At 37.9% G+C, this 18,655-nt stretch overlaps 2 protein-coding genes across 4 annotated transcripts in view; both read left to right on the top strand.

Moving 5' to 3' along the window:
* Positions 1 to 7,393, top strand: part of TMEM245 (transmembrane protein 245) — a 241,257-nt gene extending 233,864 nt beyond the window's left edge. Inside the window, exon 17 of one of the 3 annotated variants that reach the window (XM_039331992.1) lies at positions 3,911 to 7,393. The gene's annotated coding sequence lies outside the window, so the exon portion shown is untranslated. Of the gene's footprint in view, positions 1 to 1,924; positions 3,870 to 3,910 lie in introns of those variants that run through there. The other 2 variants (XM_039332002.1, XM_039331984.1) reach the window with 2 other exon arrangements.
* Positions 7,394 to 15,490: 8,097 nt separating this feature from the next.
* On the top strand, positions 15,491 to 17,776 carry LOC120302944 (fragile X mental retardation syndrome-related protein 1-like). The gene is given in 2 exon segments (XM_039331973.1): positions 15,491 to 16,198; positions 16,201 to 17,776. Coding segments are annotated over 2 exon segments (2,034 nt in total). The 5' UTR covers positions 15,491 to 15,612; the 3' UTR covers positions 17,649 to 17,776.
* Positions 17,777 to 18,655: the final 879 nt, after the last annotated feature.

Genomic DNA, 18,655 nt, shown 5'->3' with positions numbered 1-18,655 from the left:
GGTAATGAGCTGACAATAGGAGCACTCTCTTAAAGGGAATGCTCCTAATCTCAGCGTGTTACTTATATAAAAGACATATGTCCACAGAAGCAATCAATCAGATTCCAAGGATGTCAGGGACAAGACTGTAGACCTACACAAGGCTGGAATGGGATACAAGGCCATTAGTTTGCAGTTTGGTAAGAAGGTGACAACAGTTGATCCAATTATTCGAAAATGGAACAAACACAAAATAACTGTCAAACTCCCTCAGTCTGGGGCTTCATGCAAGGTCTCACCTCGTGGAGTTCATGAGAATGGTGAGGAATCAGCTCAGGATTACACGGGAGGATCTTGTCAATAATCTCAAGGCAACTGGGACCATAGTCACCAAGGAAACAATTGGTAACACACTACACCATGAAGGACTGAAATCCTGCAGTGCCCACAGTGCTCAAGAAAGCACATGTACAGGCCCAACTGAAGTTTGCCAATGAACATCTGAATGATTCAGAGGAGAACTGGATCAAAGTGTTGTGCTCAGATGAGATCAAAATTGAGCTTTTTGGCATCAACTCAACTCGCTGTGTTTGGAGGAGGAATGCTGCCTATGACCCCAAGAACACCATCCCCACCATCAAACATGGAGGTGGACACATTATGTTTTGGGAGTGTGTTTTTTGCTAAGGGGACAGGACAACTTCACTGCATCAATGGTGCGATGGATGGAGCCATGTACCATCAAATCTTGGGTGAGAACTTCTTTCCCTGAGCCAGGGCATTGAAAATGGGTCATGGATGGGTATTCCAGCATGACAATGACCCAAAACACACAGCCAAGGCAACAAAGGAATGGCTCAGGAAGAAGCACATGAAGGTCCTGGAGTGGCCTAGCTGGTCTCCAGACTTTAATTCCATAGAAAATCTGTGGAGGGAGCTGAAGGTTCAAATTGCCAAATGTCAGCCTCGAAACTTTAATGACTTGGAGAGGATCTGCAAAGAGGAGTAGGACAAAATCCCTCCTGAGATGTATGCAAACCTGGAGGCCAACTACAAGGAACATCTGACTTCTGTGATTGCCAACAAGAGTTTTGCCACCAAGCACCAAGACGTGTTTTGTGAAGTGGTGAAATACTTATTTCACTCATTAAAATGCAAATCAATTTATAACTTTTTTGAAATACATTTTTCTGGATTTTTTTGTTGTTATTCTGTCTCTCATTGTTAAAATTAACCTACCATTAAAATTATAGGCTTGTCAGTGGGCAAACAAAATCAGCAGGGAATCAAATAATTTTTTCTCTCACTATAATAAAAATTAGTCTAGTAACGACATTGTCAAAATATGGATTTTTTTCTTATGTAATTTCTGTATTTAATGTTTATGTGACTTGAAAAAATGTTAAAAAGGAAATAATAAATAAAAATAAATTGAAAAAGATGAAGATGCAAAATTATTCAGATGAAATAATTTGTAAATTGATATCCTTTCTGCTAATTATTTCACATTTATAAATTCTATGACTTTTTAAAGTACACATCAATGAGATTAAAAAATGATTCCCTGCAGATTTTACTCCACTAGTCGTTGCTGACTATAGGGGGTGGTGCTCATCTCCGTTTCAAGGCCATTGAGCAAGAGCTGTCCAAAGACTTTTCTTCGGACATGTGGCCAGCATGATGTCACAGTGCTGTTACCTCCCCACCAAAGTGGTGCCTATTTATTTACTCACATTTATATGCTTTCACACTGCTAGATGGCAGGATGAGAATAACCTCAACCGCAGACAGTTGCTCCTTATGAGAAAACTGCAAGACAACAGTCTGCAATTTAAAGCTCTGGGGGAATAAGGGAATAGCCATATTTGTCAAACCACAGCCAATGCCTTAAGACCAGTGGTTTGCACACTTACTTTTCTATTCATTTTCCTAAATTGCTTGTTAGTTACTTTTTAGCTATTAAGAAACTTTGGATTGACAAGTCTGAAAACACCGGGTGAGTTGCCTTCAATCTTCAATCAATTCAATTAATACAGAATGAAGCATATTTTAACATTGGACATATTGAAGAATATGAAGAAACTTGATGGTTTTAATAATTAAAACGGAGTACAAACCAAGAGAGTGATCTGAATAATTTTCCTGTCTTGGATTTACAAAACAGGCTTGTTAAAGGCTATTAAAGCCTTCAAGAATTTTGTGAGAAGACACCAATTTTTTTAAAAAATAAATCAAGTTCTAGGACAGGGTCCCCATCCTAGGCTGTCGCCCAGTACCAGGCTGCGGCCTATTCATAACAGGACCGCACAAGAGGCAGCCCAGTTCCCCTCTTCCTATCCCACAGATGGGCTGCCAAATCACCTCTTTCTGCTGCTCCAAACATGGGGAACAGTGAGACGAGTGGGAGTGTGCCTTGCTCAGTTTTGTTAACTCACTGAGGCTGACTGCACAGGACACCAGATCCACTTTTAAAGCGTTAGGCAGCCTCAATGAGTGTAAAGGAGCATGCGACCATGCCCCTAAAGGCTTCTCTGCACCAAAAACTTTTGCAAACAGACGAAGGGCTTTGGGGAGTGATCTTATGCTGTTTCAGGCCTTCTGTCCCTTTGCAAAGGCTTTTAGCATAGAGAAACCTGAAGGAGGCTTCTCTTTTTTCTTGCACAAGTTGAGCTGCGTGTACACATGCTCCAACCCACCTCTCATGTGGCCCAGTTCTCTCCCCAGCCGGGCCACTAAGCCACAAAGATTGGGGACAGCTGTTCTAGGACATTATTTGAAGGATTAAGATCAAGATTGTTAAAAAAATATCTGCTGTTAATGCAGTTATCTATTATTGTAAAAAAATTGTAAAAAAAATGCTCAGTCACTTTGCCCCTTTAATACACTTTGATCAGATGACTAGATACAATTCAGTGGTACTTACTGACAGCTATTCTATCTATCCAGGTCTGCCTAACTTAGGACTTAAATATATTATTAAAGGACTCATTTACACAGTGATGCTTAAAAGTTTGTGAAACCTTTTGAACGTTTGATACAATTGATAGAAAAGGGAGCACTACACAATTTCTTACTATTTATTGCAATAAAGAGTAGTCAAGGACTACCTGTATTAGAAAACTTTTAAAAGTTTAAAAATATGATTACAATTCTGTATAGTTTAAATATATGATTAAAATTCTGTATAGATTATATTCCAAACGGAACAATACCATATAATTATCACATTACTTTAAAAGGATGTGTTGCATTTCTAGTTTTTAAATTGTTTAATTTTCATTTTTCACAATATTTGTGTCAAGCTGCAAATACTGTCTTGTTTCCTTCTGGATTCTGTATTTTAAGTATTATTTTATTTATTTTATAAAGTATTTCTATTAAAAGCTTTCTACTATTCAGGAATTAAAAGATTGATTTAAAATGTGAGTCCTTAAAGTTTGGGTTTATTTTTGCCCTTTTTTATTTTTTGTTGCTTTTTAATTAATAATACCACAAAAAAGAGCAAAACACAAGAGTAGCAGTAATATTGATACATACATTATTAAAAAGAAAAAAAGACCTATAAACAGTTCTTTAACCAAAAAAATAATATTTTTATGTGTTTTTTTTCTCTGACAGTGGATTAAATATATTATTAAAGGATGTATTCAAAAAGTTTGTTAAACCTTTTGAATCATTGATATTTCTGCATAAATACGACCTAAAATGTGATCCGTTTTCCACACAAAGGGAAACTAATGTCTCTCACTCATACCTGAGGACTATCCCATGATTGAAATCTTAATTTCCCCTTTAAATGAACAAATAATCGTATGAGTTCATATACTTTTGCCACACAGAAATAGGTAGTTTTAAATAATTTTTGTCAGTAAATAAAGGAATCTGTATAATGTTTTTGACTCATTTGTTTAATTGGATTTTCTTTGCCTAGTGTTATAACTTATGTGGAGAATTGTGATTACTTCCCTGGACGATTCCCCAGATACCTCTCAAGATGTCAGATTGGGGGAGGATGAAACCAGTTCTTGGCACATCAGGAGCTGAGTTGATTGATGGCTCCGAGCAGCTGTCTATGTAGGATTTGGCTGAGGCTTCAGGCAGGGAAAGCATGCAACTGCAGCCAGTCAGTGAGGAAGAAGAGGAACTGCCTTCTGCACCTGATCCAAGAACATGTAGGACAGAGAAAGACCAGTATCTTCAGCCAATTGGAACACAGAAATGTTTTGGAATAATAGGCACTTAGGGTGCCTGGCCTTGGAATAAGATGCAAATTGGTACCAAGCTTCTCTGGTCTTCATCATCTATCATTCTTCCCTCCCTATTTCCAATTACATATAGACACAGCTTTATTGCCCATCTATCCTACCCCTCCCCTTTCTAACCTTTGATGGCAGGATGCTTGTGAAGTGCCAAGCCACACCTAGCAGACTTGACATTCTGCCCCCCTTGATAGAGTATCCTGCAAAGGAAAAAGAAGAGGGGAGGGAGAGATACACAGAATGTATCCAATTAGCATACAATTTAGATTTACCTGGGTATGGTTCATGGAATTTTTAAAGCCATCTGGAGGCCTTAATGTGTTAGAAATTGACCCATTCTGTCTCTGAAGGAGGAAAGTCTTTCCATGCTACTAAGTACTAGATTTCCCCCCAATGTGTATGAGAGTCCAAAATGTCTCTAAATTACCAAGACTGTTTTCAAGATGATGGACAATTTAGTACTAATAGACTCATGGAGAATAAAAATGGCTCTGATAGAGAGTATACTTTTTTTTTCTCAGAAAGACACAAATCTTTTTCAAGGATTAATATGATATGGATTTTTTAAAAACTTGCAAATATAATTTTAAAAGTTGATATTCTACCTAAATCTTTTTCTGACATAATCGAGTGCTTTTAGTACTTAAAGGAAGGAGTTTGCACTTTAGATGGAGACTAAATAAATCTATTCTGCAAAAGGAAATGATTGTAAAAAGAAATTATTTGAGCATTTTGATAATAATTTAGATCATGAGTGTCAAACTTGCAATATCATGTGACATGTCGTGACGTATTGCGACTTTTTCCCCATTGCAGGCAATGAGGTGGCATAGTTTTGGTGTGATGCATCTGGCCTATGGGCCAGCAGTTTGATATCCCTGCTTTAGATAAAGGGACAAGTTTAATGACTGTGTTGGACGGTAGTAAAGCTGTTATTTTATATAGTATAATCAATTATAGAAGAAAAAACTTCAGGAAAAGATGCAAAAGATTCAGACAGAAAGAAATCGAACTGCAAAAGACATGGACTCTAAAATTTTACATTAAATTAAACTGCTACGGCAACAACTGTCCATGTTAACAATACAAGAAATAGAAACAAAATTGAAGTATGTGAAAAAAAGACACTTTGAGTTTGCAAATAAACCAGGAAGATGGTTGAGATATAAAAGAAGAAAGGAAAGGGAAAAGCGAATGATTAAGAAAACCTGTGAAGGTAGCAATGTAAAAATGGACAATGAACTTATTAAAAAGTCGTTTCAACTTTTATTCCAATTTGTATAAAAAACGAGTTAGACATGTCTAGAATAGATGGATATCTTTTAAGACAACAGTTGCCTAAATTATCACAAACCCAGAGACAACTTATGAATGACCCAATAACTACTTTTGAGATATCAGAAGATATTTAAAAAATGAGATCAGGTAAAGCTCCAGACACAGATGGGCTTAAAAGCCAATGTTATAAGTATTTTGAGGATGAACTTCTTCAGCCACTAAAGGATATAATGAATGAAACATTACCGGGGGGGGGGGGCGAAATACCCCAAACGTGGAAGGAAACAAATATTGTGTTGTTACCAAAGGAGGGCCAAGATGCCGCAAAGACAAAGAATTACAGATTAATTTTATTATTAAATAAAGACTATAAACTCTTTGCTGAAGTTTTGACACAAAGACTAAAGAAAATATTACAAGAATATATATATATATGAATACCATATATATATTTGGCTTTCTGCCAAAAAGACAGCTAAGGGATAATGTTAGGATTGTTTGGAACATAATTGAATACTTACATATCATAATGAGAAACAGGCCGCTCTAATAGTCTTAGATGCAGAGAAGGCCTTTGACAATCTAAATTGGGTTTTTATGTTTAAAGTGTTGGAAAAAATGGATTTTGGAGAGAATTTTATTCCAGGAGTTAAAGCTGTTTACACATCACAGCAAGCAAAAATTGTCATTAATGATGACTTAACTAACTCATGTGAAATTCAAAAGGGCATGAGACAAGGATGTCCCTTGTCTCCTCTGCTGTTTATCTTGGTATTGGAAATTTTGAATAGAGATATTGGGCAAGATAAGAAAATAATGGGTATAAACTTCAAGAAAGAAGCTTATAAATTGAGGGCATTTGCTGATGATCTGGTTATATTCCTGCAAGATCCAAAAAATAATATAGATGAGGAAGTTAAATGAGTTTTGGGCTATGTTATGCTGACTAAGAATATGTCATTTTAGGATAATGATACATTGATTAAAAAGTCAGGTTTTCAGGCTGAGAAAAATTTTGGGGGATTATGTTGACAAAAACAAATAGAAAATTGTTTCAAAACAGCTACTGTATGTGACTCTTTGGAATTATATCAAAAAGGACTTACAAAGATGGGACAAACTGCATTTATCACTATTGGGTAGAATCTCAGTAATTAAAATAAATGTTTTACCAAAGATGCTTTTTCTGTTCCAGACATTATCAATACTTGCAACTGATACTCTAGTTAAACAATGGCAAAGGGATATTTCCATGTTCATATGGCAAGGGGCATAAAAACCAAGAATTAGATATAAGCTATTTTGCAAGATGCTAAGGAAAGAGAGGGTTTGGGTTTACCAGATTTGAAATCTGCTTGATTTAGAGGGTCATGAATTAAGGTTTGGATGGGACGTTTATTTGTGGTATGATAAATTAAAGTTAATATTAATTTTAACAATCACTTTGTTAGATGTGCCATACTAAGAATGTGGAATAAATATAAAACAAGGTTTTCCATAAAGTTGCCTCTTTGGGTGTCCCCCCAGGAAGCCTTTTTTAGAAAAGAAATTGTGATGAAGCTGGACTGATGGACTTGTGATAAAACAATACTTTTCAACTCTGGTGACCCTATCATCAAGTCGAAGGAAGAGTTAGAATCAAAGGGCTAAATCTGTTATTGATTTACATAAGATTTCCATTTAATTTTAACAAAGTCAAACCCATAACTGAAAGAAAGATTCAAACTAGATAAAAAGAGTTATGGGTTTGACTTTGTTAAAATTAAATGGAAATCTTATTGTGTGATAGTGATGAACATATTATCATTAAGATTTATAAAATATTGAAACTGAATTTGGAAAGTGAATATGTAAAACATTGTATGATTCAGTGGGCAAGGAACTTTGGATATAATGTGATGCTGGAACAATGGGAGAATATGTGGATGAAAAACTTAAAATTCATATTAAATTTTAAATTACAATTTAAAAGAAAAATTTTATAAGATGATGTACCACTGGTATTTAACACCAGATAAGTTATCTAGAATGTATAAAGGGATTTCAAATAAATGTTGGAAATGTAAGTGTAAAAAGGGACCTTTTATCATTTATGATGGACATGTGGTAAAGCAAAGAAATATTGGAGTAGGATTCATATTCTAATACAGAAAATTCTTAAAGTAAAGATAAAGGTGAAATCAGAAACTTTTCTTTTGATCTTAATGGGAAAAGACTTGCGAAAAAAAATAGAACTTTGATCTTATATGTGTTGACGGCAGCAAGACTATGGCTACAGAAGCTGATGGAGTTGGCAGAGATGGCTAAATTGACCATTTTGATTAAAGAAAAGAATATAAGTACTTTTGTTTTTTCATGGAGACGGCTTCTGGATTTTGTGCTTGAGATGGGAAAAATGAAACTTTGATTTTGGGTTTTACTGACTAGATTGATTTGTTGTTGTTATAGAAATGGCTAGTTTATATTATTATGGAAAAGGAAAAAGTTGAGGTTCGGTGTTAATGCTTTATTCTACTGCAACAGAAGAAGTCAGAAGTCAGTGCCTTTTCTTTTTTCCTTCTCCCCCTCACTTTTCTTTCCTTTTTCCCTCCCTACTGTGTCCTATTATTAGCTTTTGTATTTTTGTATTTTATTCTATAATAAAATGTTACAAATCAAAATGTCTCTGACTTCAAAGTGTTGCTCTCCCTCAATTAAAATGGGATCAGGAGGTGGTTGTGACTCAGAGCATAGGGAAGACATGATTTCTGGTTTCAGTAGGCTTCAATGAAATACCGGATGTATATGTCCAAGCGCTCAAATTGTACAGTCACTGGGTTAATAATCCTTTTTATGGGGAAAGGTGTAACATCCCAATTTTGGGAACAGTTGTCTAGATTGTAAGAATTTTGTAGATAGGTAAACCTTATATCCCACTTTATAGTACTTAGGCTTAGTGCATTTTTGGTTGGTTGGTTTTTTATATTCTTCCCTAGCTTCATCCAAAGTTTTCCTAACCATATGTCAGGTATTCTGTAGTTGGGTGATGCACTCTTTTAGTGAAGCATTTGATGGAGTGATCTGAGGCACTTCAGGGATAGATACAAAGTCCTGTATTATGGCCATTCTAAATGGGGTGAACTCATTGCTACTGTGTACTGAGTTATTGTAGGCAACCTCCATGAAAGGGAGAAGGTCCCATGAAAGGGAAAAGGTCCATACAATTATCTTGTGGGTAATTAATGTGGCACTGGAGGTACTGCTCCAAAAACACATTGGCACGTTCGCAGCTGCTATTAGTAATCGGATGATGCAAGGAGCTGAGTCCCTGACAGTCCCCAAGAGTTTTAGGAACTCCTACCAAAATCTTGAAGTGAATTGGATTCTGTGAACAGATTAATCTTTCTAGAGCACCATGCAGCCAGTAGATGTGCTGCACAAATAGCAGTCAAAGTGCTATATACAGTATATAAATGTTTTATTAATTTTCTGTTTTCACAATCAAGTGCCCAATAGACAATGTGATGACTGAGTCCATTAGTGATTTCGTGGTACATGTAAGCTTCTTCAAACTAAGTCCAATATTACACCCTCCAGTACATCCACTCTTCTTCTGGTAATAACCATTTTTCCATACTAAGCAAATACAATTCTTACTGTTGTTAGTAAATATACAATTGCATATGAACATTTGTTACATTTTTCTAATAGTGTCAATAATATTAGTTTAGAATATCTTTTCTAACCAAAGCATATCTTAATTGCATTTGCACTTTATTTCCATTTATTTAGTCCATATCCTATTTTCGTTTTTTTCAATTTTAATTTCCCATCCATGTTCAAAATATCCCAATTGTTTATAATTTCAGAACAAGTTATTTTGGGTAACCTAAAGCTTCCCTTATTCAAAGTTCTTAGCATATTCTTATTTCCCTTTTCATACCAAGATATGTTATTCTGATTACAAATCCTATCTTTCTAGTTATAATAATACTTCTATTTCTAACAATCTATTCTTATTACCATATTCAAACATCTAATTAGTAATCTAGCATCTCCTCTAATAGGTCAAAGCTTCTGTTTCCTTCAATATTACTCTAGTTTTCTTCCTTTGCCAACTAACTTTCCAAGTCAGTGCATTTAGATCATCAAATAATTCTTCCTCTATTTTTGTATATATTATTTGAAACAAGAGAAAAAAATTAATTAAAGTATTTTTGGAAGAACTTGTCTGTTGATATTCATTAAACAGTTTCCCTCCTTCTCCAGTTCCCCACAGTTCTGTTAACGGCTTTATCTTCCATTCCATCAGCTCTTCTTCCTTATCCTCCAGTATGTTCTGAAACCTCGGTTTGTAAAATGCCTTTTCCATCTCCAATATTATCATTGTGTCTTTTAAGTTTTCATTTATCTGAGTCTGGTCATTAGTTTCTTCCTTTAGACTAGTGGTTCTCAACCTTTTTAATGCTGTGACCCCCCAACCGGTTGTAAGTCGAGGACTACTCAACCGGTCGTAAGTCAAGGACTACTCAACTGGTGCAGCACCGTTTGCAGAATGGGACTTTTGGCGGGGCAGAGACAGCCTGGACAATTCCTATTGGCTTTTGAAAGCCAATAGAATTAGACTCTATTCAAGAGAGTCTATTCTATTGGCTTTCAAACACCAATAGAATAAAAGGGAGTAGCACAGCTAAGGAAAAGGGGAAAAAAATGGTGGACTGTGTTGTTTGGCGACCCCCGTGAAATGGTCGTTTGACCCCAAATGGGGTCCCGACCCATAGGTTGAGAACCACTGCTTTAGATATTCAGTGCTTGTTTCAGCATTCTTTAGTTTTCCTTCTATTTTCTGGGTTGCTGATTCCTTCTCTATAGTTATTTTCTGAGTTTTAGATTTAAATTAGAAAATTGTTCTTTTATCTCCTTTGTGTTATTTTTAACCTGATCACAAGCCAAAGCAATTGTTTCTTGTATTAATTTCAACATGGAGAGAATTTCTTTCTGTGGTTCATCAGTATTTCCTTGGTGATATGGCAAACTGAGGCTACTGGGACAGATGTTAAGGATGGTTTTTTACTATTTAGAGATAAGTATGGAACATCCATTTTTTTTGTAAGTAGCCTGTATAAATTTATCCAACCAACTAGCCTTTCCTAAATCTCCCCTAAGCAGATATAAGTAAAAATTGGAAGTGTCTTGGCGACGTTTCGACAAAGTCTCATTTGTCATCTTCAGGCTGGTGTTTTCAGCTTCGTGCTTCTAGGAGCAGTGTGTGATCGTAGCTGTTTCTTCCTTTTAATAACAGAATAATAACACTTTAATAACAGAATAATCAGAGAAGCCATCAAGATAGAAAAACGCCCACACAGTATGAACAAACGAGATGATACCTCCCGCCTACCAGCCATTTGGAAACCTGCCCTTATTAACAAATGAGTCCCTAACACAAAGAATGACACCAGACCCACACTCACAAAAACCACACAGGATGTCACCACCCACATCCACACAAAAAGCAAACCCAAACCCACACCGATGATGAGGCACGACCAGAAGCCAGACCACAGCTGCATCATTAGCCACTTTAAACCCCTCCAATCCATACATGAAGCAAACTGACACCCACCATGAAGATGAGGCACGAATGCGAAGCCAAAAAATAGCAACGCATCCCACCATCTTAAACCTCCCTGCAACTCAGACTAACCTGAGCAAAGACCTACATACACCCGCAAAGACCTCAGAAAACAAATGTGTGTGTGTGTGTTTTCTGAGGTTTTTGGGTATACACATATCAATACAAATATAGAAAAACGAACACCAGGATATGTAGGTATGTAGGTCTTTGGTTATTTGGGTTTTCTCTCCTGTAAAATTGGAAGTGTCTTTTCATGTTCTTTTCACAATCGTCCTTTACCCAGTTGCTCCATCGCGAAAGGAGCAACTGGGTAAAGGACAATTGTGAAAAGAACATGAAATGCATATTGTTACCCGAACCCGGGGGGAAGGAACTAAAGTATAGAGACCATCGAAATAATAGAGACTCTTATCCATTCACCCCAGAGTTAAAGGAAGGTAAGATGGACGAGGAGAGACACGTAACTGAAAGGAACAGGAAAGAACAGACCAGCCTTGTGCAATTGAATCAATCTGGCCCGGTGACGAGGTCGAGGAGTCGCGCGCAGGCTCTGACATACCTATAAAAAGACTCACACTTCCTGGCGCACTAGCCCTGAGGATGCCGGCAGGTGACGGCGAAAGCTTGGCGCTTTTTAATTAAACTTTTATGGTTTTATCTTTACCCTGGTGTTCATTTTATATTTTTTACTATATATATATATACACGAATATGTATGTGTGTATATATATATATATATATATATATATATATATATATATATATACGAATATGTATGTGTATATATATATATATATATACACATACACACACATACATACATACATACATACGTATATAAAATTCCAAATTAGTCTTATAGGTTTCTCCATTTTCCCCAAGTAATTAATTTGCCATTTTCCTTTTCTGAGGGAATGGGGCGGAAATTCCCTTTCCCTCATCAGGGAGAGTGCTTTGGGCAGATTTTCAGGAAATGCTTGCCGGCCCTGTGGGGCAATTTACCCAACAGGGTAAAATCAAACATGAAATACGGAGCTCCGACTTCCTGTGTTTGCATCACTGGGACATCAAAACTGGAAGCCTGAATGTGGAGGGGATTTTTTGACAGGGCATAAAGTACGCTTGTTTGGAAAATAAGTCAGATCACCCAAATTACTATATTACCTGAGCTTTCAGGCAGTTCTACCATGAAGTCCATTAATATCTCTTTCCATGGGGCTTTGTGTTTTGCTACAGGCTGGAGAAGCCCTGGTATTTTGTCACCTCTTAGGGGAGCACAGATGGGGCAGCTAGCTACCTAGCTATATCCTTCAGTGATGGCCACCAAAATTGGTGCTTGACTATGTGCAGCATTTTCACAAAGCTGAAGTGCCCCACCACTTTTGAATCATGGCTTCTTTTGTAAAACCATTAATTATTGGCTCTGCAGGATGTACAATTTGGCCCCCACCCAAGTTAATTCATCTTGCATTGTACATGCACCTTTGTGTATGTGGAACCATTTGTCTTCTTCCAAAGCTTCTTTTAGAGTACCTTTTAAATCATCTGCTATTTGGATTTTCACTTTGGCCTGTGCCTGGAGCCACTATTTGCTTGTGAGGGGATGGCCAGCTTTGAACTATTGTATTGTGGCAGCCTGGATAAAGTATCTGCTAGGAAGTGTTTTTCCCCTGGGAGATATCTTAACATGAAGTTAAGCAATACAGCAATGTAGGTCAGACATTAAGCAAGTGCTTTAAAACAGTTGTGGCCAATACATTACACCCCTTTCCCCTAGATGGCTCAAACTCTCAATTGCTGGACATAGTCCTGCAGATATTTAGGCGGCCTTCTTGACCATTCTGAACATCTAGGGGTTGCAGGGGTCTCCCAGTCTACCCGCTCGCTTGCCTGGCTGGGTAGACCAGGACTCTGAGGTCTAGTGAAGTCAGGTTGACTCGGGTCCCTTTGGCTGGCCAGTCCTGGTTGGCCCAACCAAAGTCCGATTGTGCAGCAAAGTCTGCAGGGCTGGTCCTGTTCAGTGGATACTGTCTGTCCGGGGGAAGCTCTCCTGTGGCCTTTTCCCCATATGCTGGAGCATGCTGGAGCATGCAAGCTCCTCTGTTGGGCCGCTGTTGCATGGCCCCTGCATGTGGCCCTCTTGAGAGGCCTGAGCCAGAGACTAGTTCACTAGCCTCCGAAGCAGCTGGTCAATGTGCCGGCAAATGACTTGCCCATCTTCCAGGACCATCTCATAAGAGAGTGGTCCTGACATCTTAACAACCACAGCTGCCACCCACAAAGCCCCTTGCCCGTAATTCCAGGTCCAAACCCGGTCACCCACTTGCAAATTCCAAGATGCCTTTGACTAAGCAGAATCTGAGGCAACTTGGTCGGGGTGCAGCCTGTTCAGCTTGGTGATCAAACATCAGCCCCATCTGAGTTTGGCAGGGCTTCTGCCAGTGGTGGTACAGGGAGTTGCCAGTCTGTGGTGCCAATCCCCTGTGGCAATCCATTTTAGTGATTCCTTGGTTGTGCAGAACATGCATTTCACTTGGCTGTTCGAGGCTGGGTGAAAGGGAGCCGACATGGCGTGCCGTATTAGATTTGCCCTGGGAAAAGACTGGAGTTCAGAAGTGGTAAACTGAGCTCCATTGTCTGAGACTAACACATCTGGAAGTCCATGTGTTGCAAAGATTCTGTGCAGTTCCTGGATGATCCTGGCAGTAGTCATACTAAGGACTGGTGCGACCTCTAACCATTTAGAATGGCTATCTACCACTATCAGAAACAGCTGTCTCTGAAAGAGCCCAGCAAAATTGATGTGGATTCTTGACACGGTGTGTGTATGTCCCATTGGTGGACAGGGGCTTGCGGCATCTCCGGTAGTGGAGGATAGAGAAGAAGATTTGGGCACCATTATGGTAAAGCTGATAGCAGAAGCTCTACAAAGAAATAAACAAGAAATATTGCCAGAAATAGACGAGGTCTACCGAATTCACACAAATTATGCTCGAAGGAACAAATTACCACGTGAGATACATGTAAGATTCACCAGAAAAAAATTGGAGACCTAATATATAGGATTACAAGGGAAGATCCAATAATTTATAAAGGTATAGAAATTCAAACACTCAAACAAATTCCAAGGAAAGTGAGGGAACAGAGAAGAGACTGTAGATTTCTTAGTGCACATCTTATTAAAAAAAACATTCCATTCAGACGGTTAATCCCGGAGGGGATGCTGATAACATGGCAGGAGAGAAGGATTAAAATTGACAGCTTGGATAAGGCAAGATAATTTTATGAACAATTAGAAGGGGAAGAAAAAAAGAATAGTAGTAGGGAAGAACTAGAATTAGAATCCAAAAGTCAAGAAGATCAGCAACTAGAGTTAAAAAAGAGAGAGAAGGAGAGAGAAGGTAAGGAGGCAAGAAGACAAAGGAAAGAAAGAGGAACAGGTTCAAGAACAAGACAACCCCAGAAGTAAAATAATGGATGGGAAGATTAGATTAGTATCAATTAACGTTAATGGCCTAAATGCACCAGTTAAAAGAAAACAAATATTAACAAAATTAGTTAAAGAAGGCGTGGACATAGTATGCTTACAAGAAGTGCATATAAAAAGATTACACAGAAAATATTTGGAATTTCTGAAACTAGGAGAACTATATACATCACTAAATGGAACAAAAACAGAAAGGAATAGCAATCTATGTCAGAAAAGGAATCAGAGCCAATTTAAAATATCAAGATACAGAGGGAAGGGTATTAATACTAGAATTACAAATGGAATAGAAATCATGGTTACTGATGACAATTTATGCTCCAAACGAAAACCAATTTTTTTTATAAAGTCCTACATGAAAAACTTATTGAAATTGGACAAAGAAATATTTGTATAATAGGAGATTATAATGCAATAGTGGACATAAAAATAGATTATATTAGCAATATGAAAAATAAAAAGAAACGAAAAACACTATCAAAAGTATTTTTTGAGATGGCGCAGGAATTCAATTTATTTGACCCATGGAGAAAACAGAATCCTATGAAAAAGGAATATACCTTTTTTTCAAATCCACACAAATTGTGGTCAAGGTTGGACATGGCATGGATGAATAGGGAAATGGGGCAAGAAGTGGAGACAATAGAAATAATGCCAAACATATGGGCAGATCATAACCCCCTGAAGATAGTGTGGACAGGTCAGAAAAAAATAAAGAGAAAGTGGACACTAATACCCAAATTTTAAAGGAAAGAGAATTTATTACAAGGATCAAAAAAGAGATGGAATTATTCTTTAAAGAGAACACTAAACAACAAACATCATTACAAATCATATGGGACACCACCAAAGCATATCTCAGAGGTATAGCAATAGCATACATGGCTAGGAAAAATAAGGTGAAAAGACAGACACAAAATATACTTCTGGATGAGATCAAAAAATTAGAATCCAAATTACAGCGGGAGCCATAAGATGAAAGAATTAAAGAGGAAATGACTCTGGCCAAACATAAATTAAATATAGTAGAACAAGAGGAATTGACAAGACAAGCCTGTCCTGGCGTCCTTTGCGGCCCCAACATGGAGGAGCTGACGGTGGAAGTGCGCGGCTCCAACGGGGCCTTCTCTAAGGGATTCATCAAAGATGTTCATGAGGATTCACTCACAGTTGTGTTTGAAAACAATTGGCAACCAGAACGGCAAGTTCCATTCAGTGATGTAAGATTACCACCACCACCTGACATCAAGAAAGAAATTGGTGAAGGAGATGAAGTGGAGGTTTACTCAAGAGCAAATGACCAAGAGCCTTGTGGCTGGTGGCTGGCAAAGGTCCGAATGATGAAAGGAGAGTTTTACATCATTGAGTATGCTGCTTGCGATGCCACTTACAATGAAATAGTCACATTTGAAAGACTTCGGCCTGTAAATCAGAATAAACCTGTGAACAAGAATACATTCTTCAGATGTGCTGTAGATGTTCCAGAAGATCTGAGAGATGCATGTGCTAATGAAAGTGCTCACAAGGATTTTAAGAAAGCTGTAGGAGCCTGCAGAGTTTTTTACCAGGCTGAAACAACTCAGTAGTTCTGTCTGCCAGTGAGGCAACAGTAAAAAGAGTGGGCATACTCAGCGACATGCACTTGCGCAGCATTCGAACCAAGTTAATGCTCATGTCGAGAAATGAAGAAGCAACAAAGCATTTAGAATGCACAAAACAGCTTGCAGCAGCATTTCATGAAGAATTTGTTGTCAGAGAAGACTTAATGGGACTTGCAATAGGAACACATGGCAGTAATATACAGCAAGCCAGGAAGGTTCCAGGCATTACTGCAATTGAACTCGAAGAAGATACTGGAACTTTCAGGATCTACGGAGAGAGTGCTGAGGCAGTAAAAAAAGCTAGAAGCTATTTGGAATTTGTGGAAGACTTTATTCAGGTTCCTAGGAATCTTGTGGGGAAAGTTATTGGTAAAAATGGCAAAGTTATTCAAGAGATTGTGGACAAATCTGGAGTCGTGCAAGTGAGAATTGAAGGAGACAACGAGAATAAACTACCCAGAGAAGATGGAATGGTTCCATTTGTGTTTGTGGGTACTAAAGAAAGCATAGGGAATGTCCAAGTACTTCTTGAATACCACATTGCCTACTTAAAGGAAATAGAACAACTACGGATGGAAAGGCTCCAAATTGATGAGCAGTTACGTCAAATTGGCATGGGTTTTAGACCTTCATCTACCAGAGGTCCTGAGAAGGAGAAGGGCTATACCACCGATGAAAGCACTCCTTCGTCTGTACAGGGTTCAAGGTCCTATAGTGGAAGAGGCAGAGGCCGGAGGGGCCCCAATTACACTTCTGGATATGGAACAAATTCTGAGCTGTCTAATCCCTCTGAGACAGAATCAGAAAGAAAAGACGAACTGAGTAATTGGTCCCTAGCAGGGGATGAAGACAGGGAGGCCCTACACCAGCGCGACAGCCGAAGGCGTCCACCAGGAGGAAGACGTAGCGTTTCCAGGGGCCGGGGCCGAGGTGGCACCCAAGGTGGGAAGTCATCTATCAGTTCTGTGCTGAAAGACCCAGACAGCAATCCTTACAGCTTACTTGATAACATAGAGTCTGACCAGACTGCAGACACAGATGCAAGTGAATCACATCACACCACTAACCGACGCAGGCGATCTTGCAGACGGAGGACTGATGAAGACGCTGCCTTAATGGATGGGATGACAGAATCTGACACGGCGTCAGTTAATGAAAATGGCTTAGTTACAGTTGCTGATTATATATCAAGAGCAGAATCTCAGAGTAAACAAAGAAACCTTCCAAAGGAAACACTGGGTAAAAACAAGAAGGAAACGGTGAAAGATGTGATTGAAGAGGTTGGCCTTTCTGAAAAAGCAGTAAATGGCCCGGCAGTGGTTTCTGAGATTGAATCTTCCAAGGAGCAGCATAGTCCTGAGGAAAAGCCTAATACTATACAAGAAGATGGGAATAAACAGGAAGAAGCTGTGTTGAATGGCGTTTCATAAACAAGAGTTCCTAGTTTACAGTTCTTTTACATTACATTTTACAATAGTGCTTGTATAAGCTTGCCAAAGATAGAATATGGATTGCGAGTCTTGACACCGCACTTTCAGTTCCTCCATTTTGGAAAACAACAGGTTACATTATCTCAACCAACTTATTCTGTAATGGAATTGTTACAATTGATAAATCAATACGGACAAGTTTCAGGTTTTAAAATTAATAACAATAAGACTAAAATATTGCCTAAGAACATGACCAACTTGGATAAGGAGACATTGGTTAGATTGACAGGCTTTGAGGTTGTTAATAAGGTAAAATATTTGGGTGTTATTTTATCTGCTTCCAACTCAAAACTGTATAAAAATAATTATGAAACGCTGTGGGTTAGAATACAAAAGGATTTGGATAATTGGAAAAAGCTGCAATTGTCTCTTTTGGGGAGAATAGCAGCGATTAAAATGAATGTTCTGCCAAAATTTCTCTTTTTATTTCAAATGATACCTATTTTAAAGAAAGAAGCAAATTTAGATGAGTGGCAGAAAGGTATCAATAAATTTATCTGGGCAGGGAAAAAACCAAGAGTAAAACTTAAAATTTTACAAGATATACGAGAGAGAGATGGACTTAAGGTACCGAATTTGAAATTGTATTACGATGCTGTGGTCTTAACATCAATTAGTGATTGGGTTAATCTAACAAATGTAGATATACTCCTTTTGGAGGGATGGGATTTACTTTTTGGATGGCATGCCTATTTAATTTATAATAAAAAGGTTGATAGGATCTTTACATCTCATATCTTAAGAATTTCTTTACTTCGGGTTTGGAAGAAATACTATAGAAGTGATTCAAGAATTCCATTATGGGCTATTCCATGGCATGCAATAGAAGGAATAAGGAGAGGAGTTAAGATGGATATTATTTCTTATACACAATTACTTAAGTGGGATGGTAAAAATTGGCAATTAAAATCTATGGATAAATTAGCACAAGAAAATATTATTTATTC

The sequence above is a fragment of the Crotalus tigris genome, unplaced genomic scaffold (genome assembly GCF_016545835.1).
Source record: "Crotalus tigris isolate CLP2741 ecotype Arizona unplaced genomic scaffold, ASM1654583v1 scf7180000017623.1712378, whole genome shotgun sequence".
Taxonomy (NCBI): domain Eukaryota; kingdom Metazoa; phylum Chordata; class Lepidosauria; order Squamata; family Viperidae; genus Crotalus; species Crotalus tigris.
The sequence above is the reverse complement of the archived record's forward strand: the minus strand, read 5'-3'. Positions and strand labels throughout refer to the sequence as shown.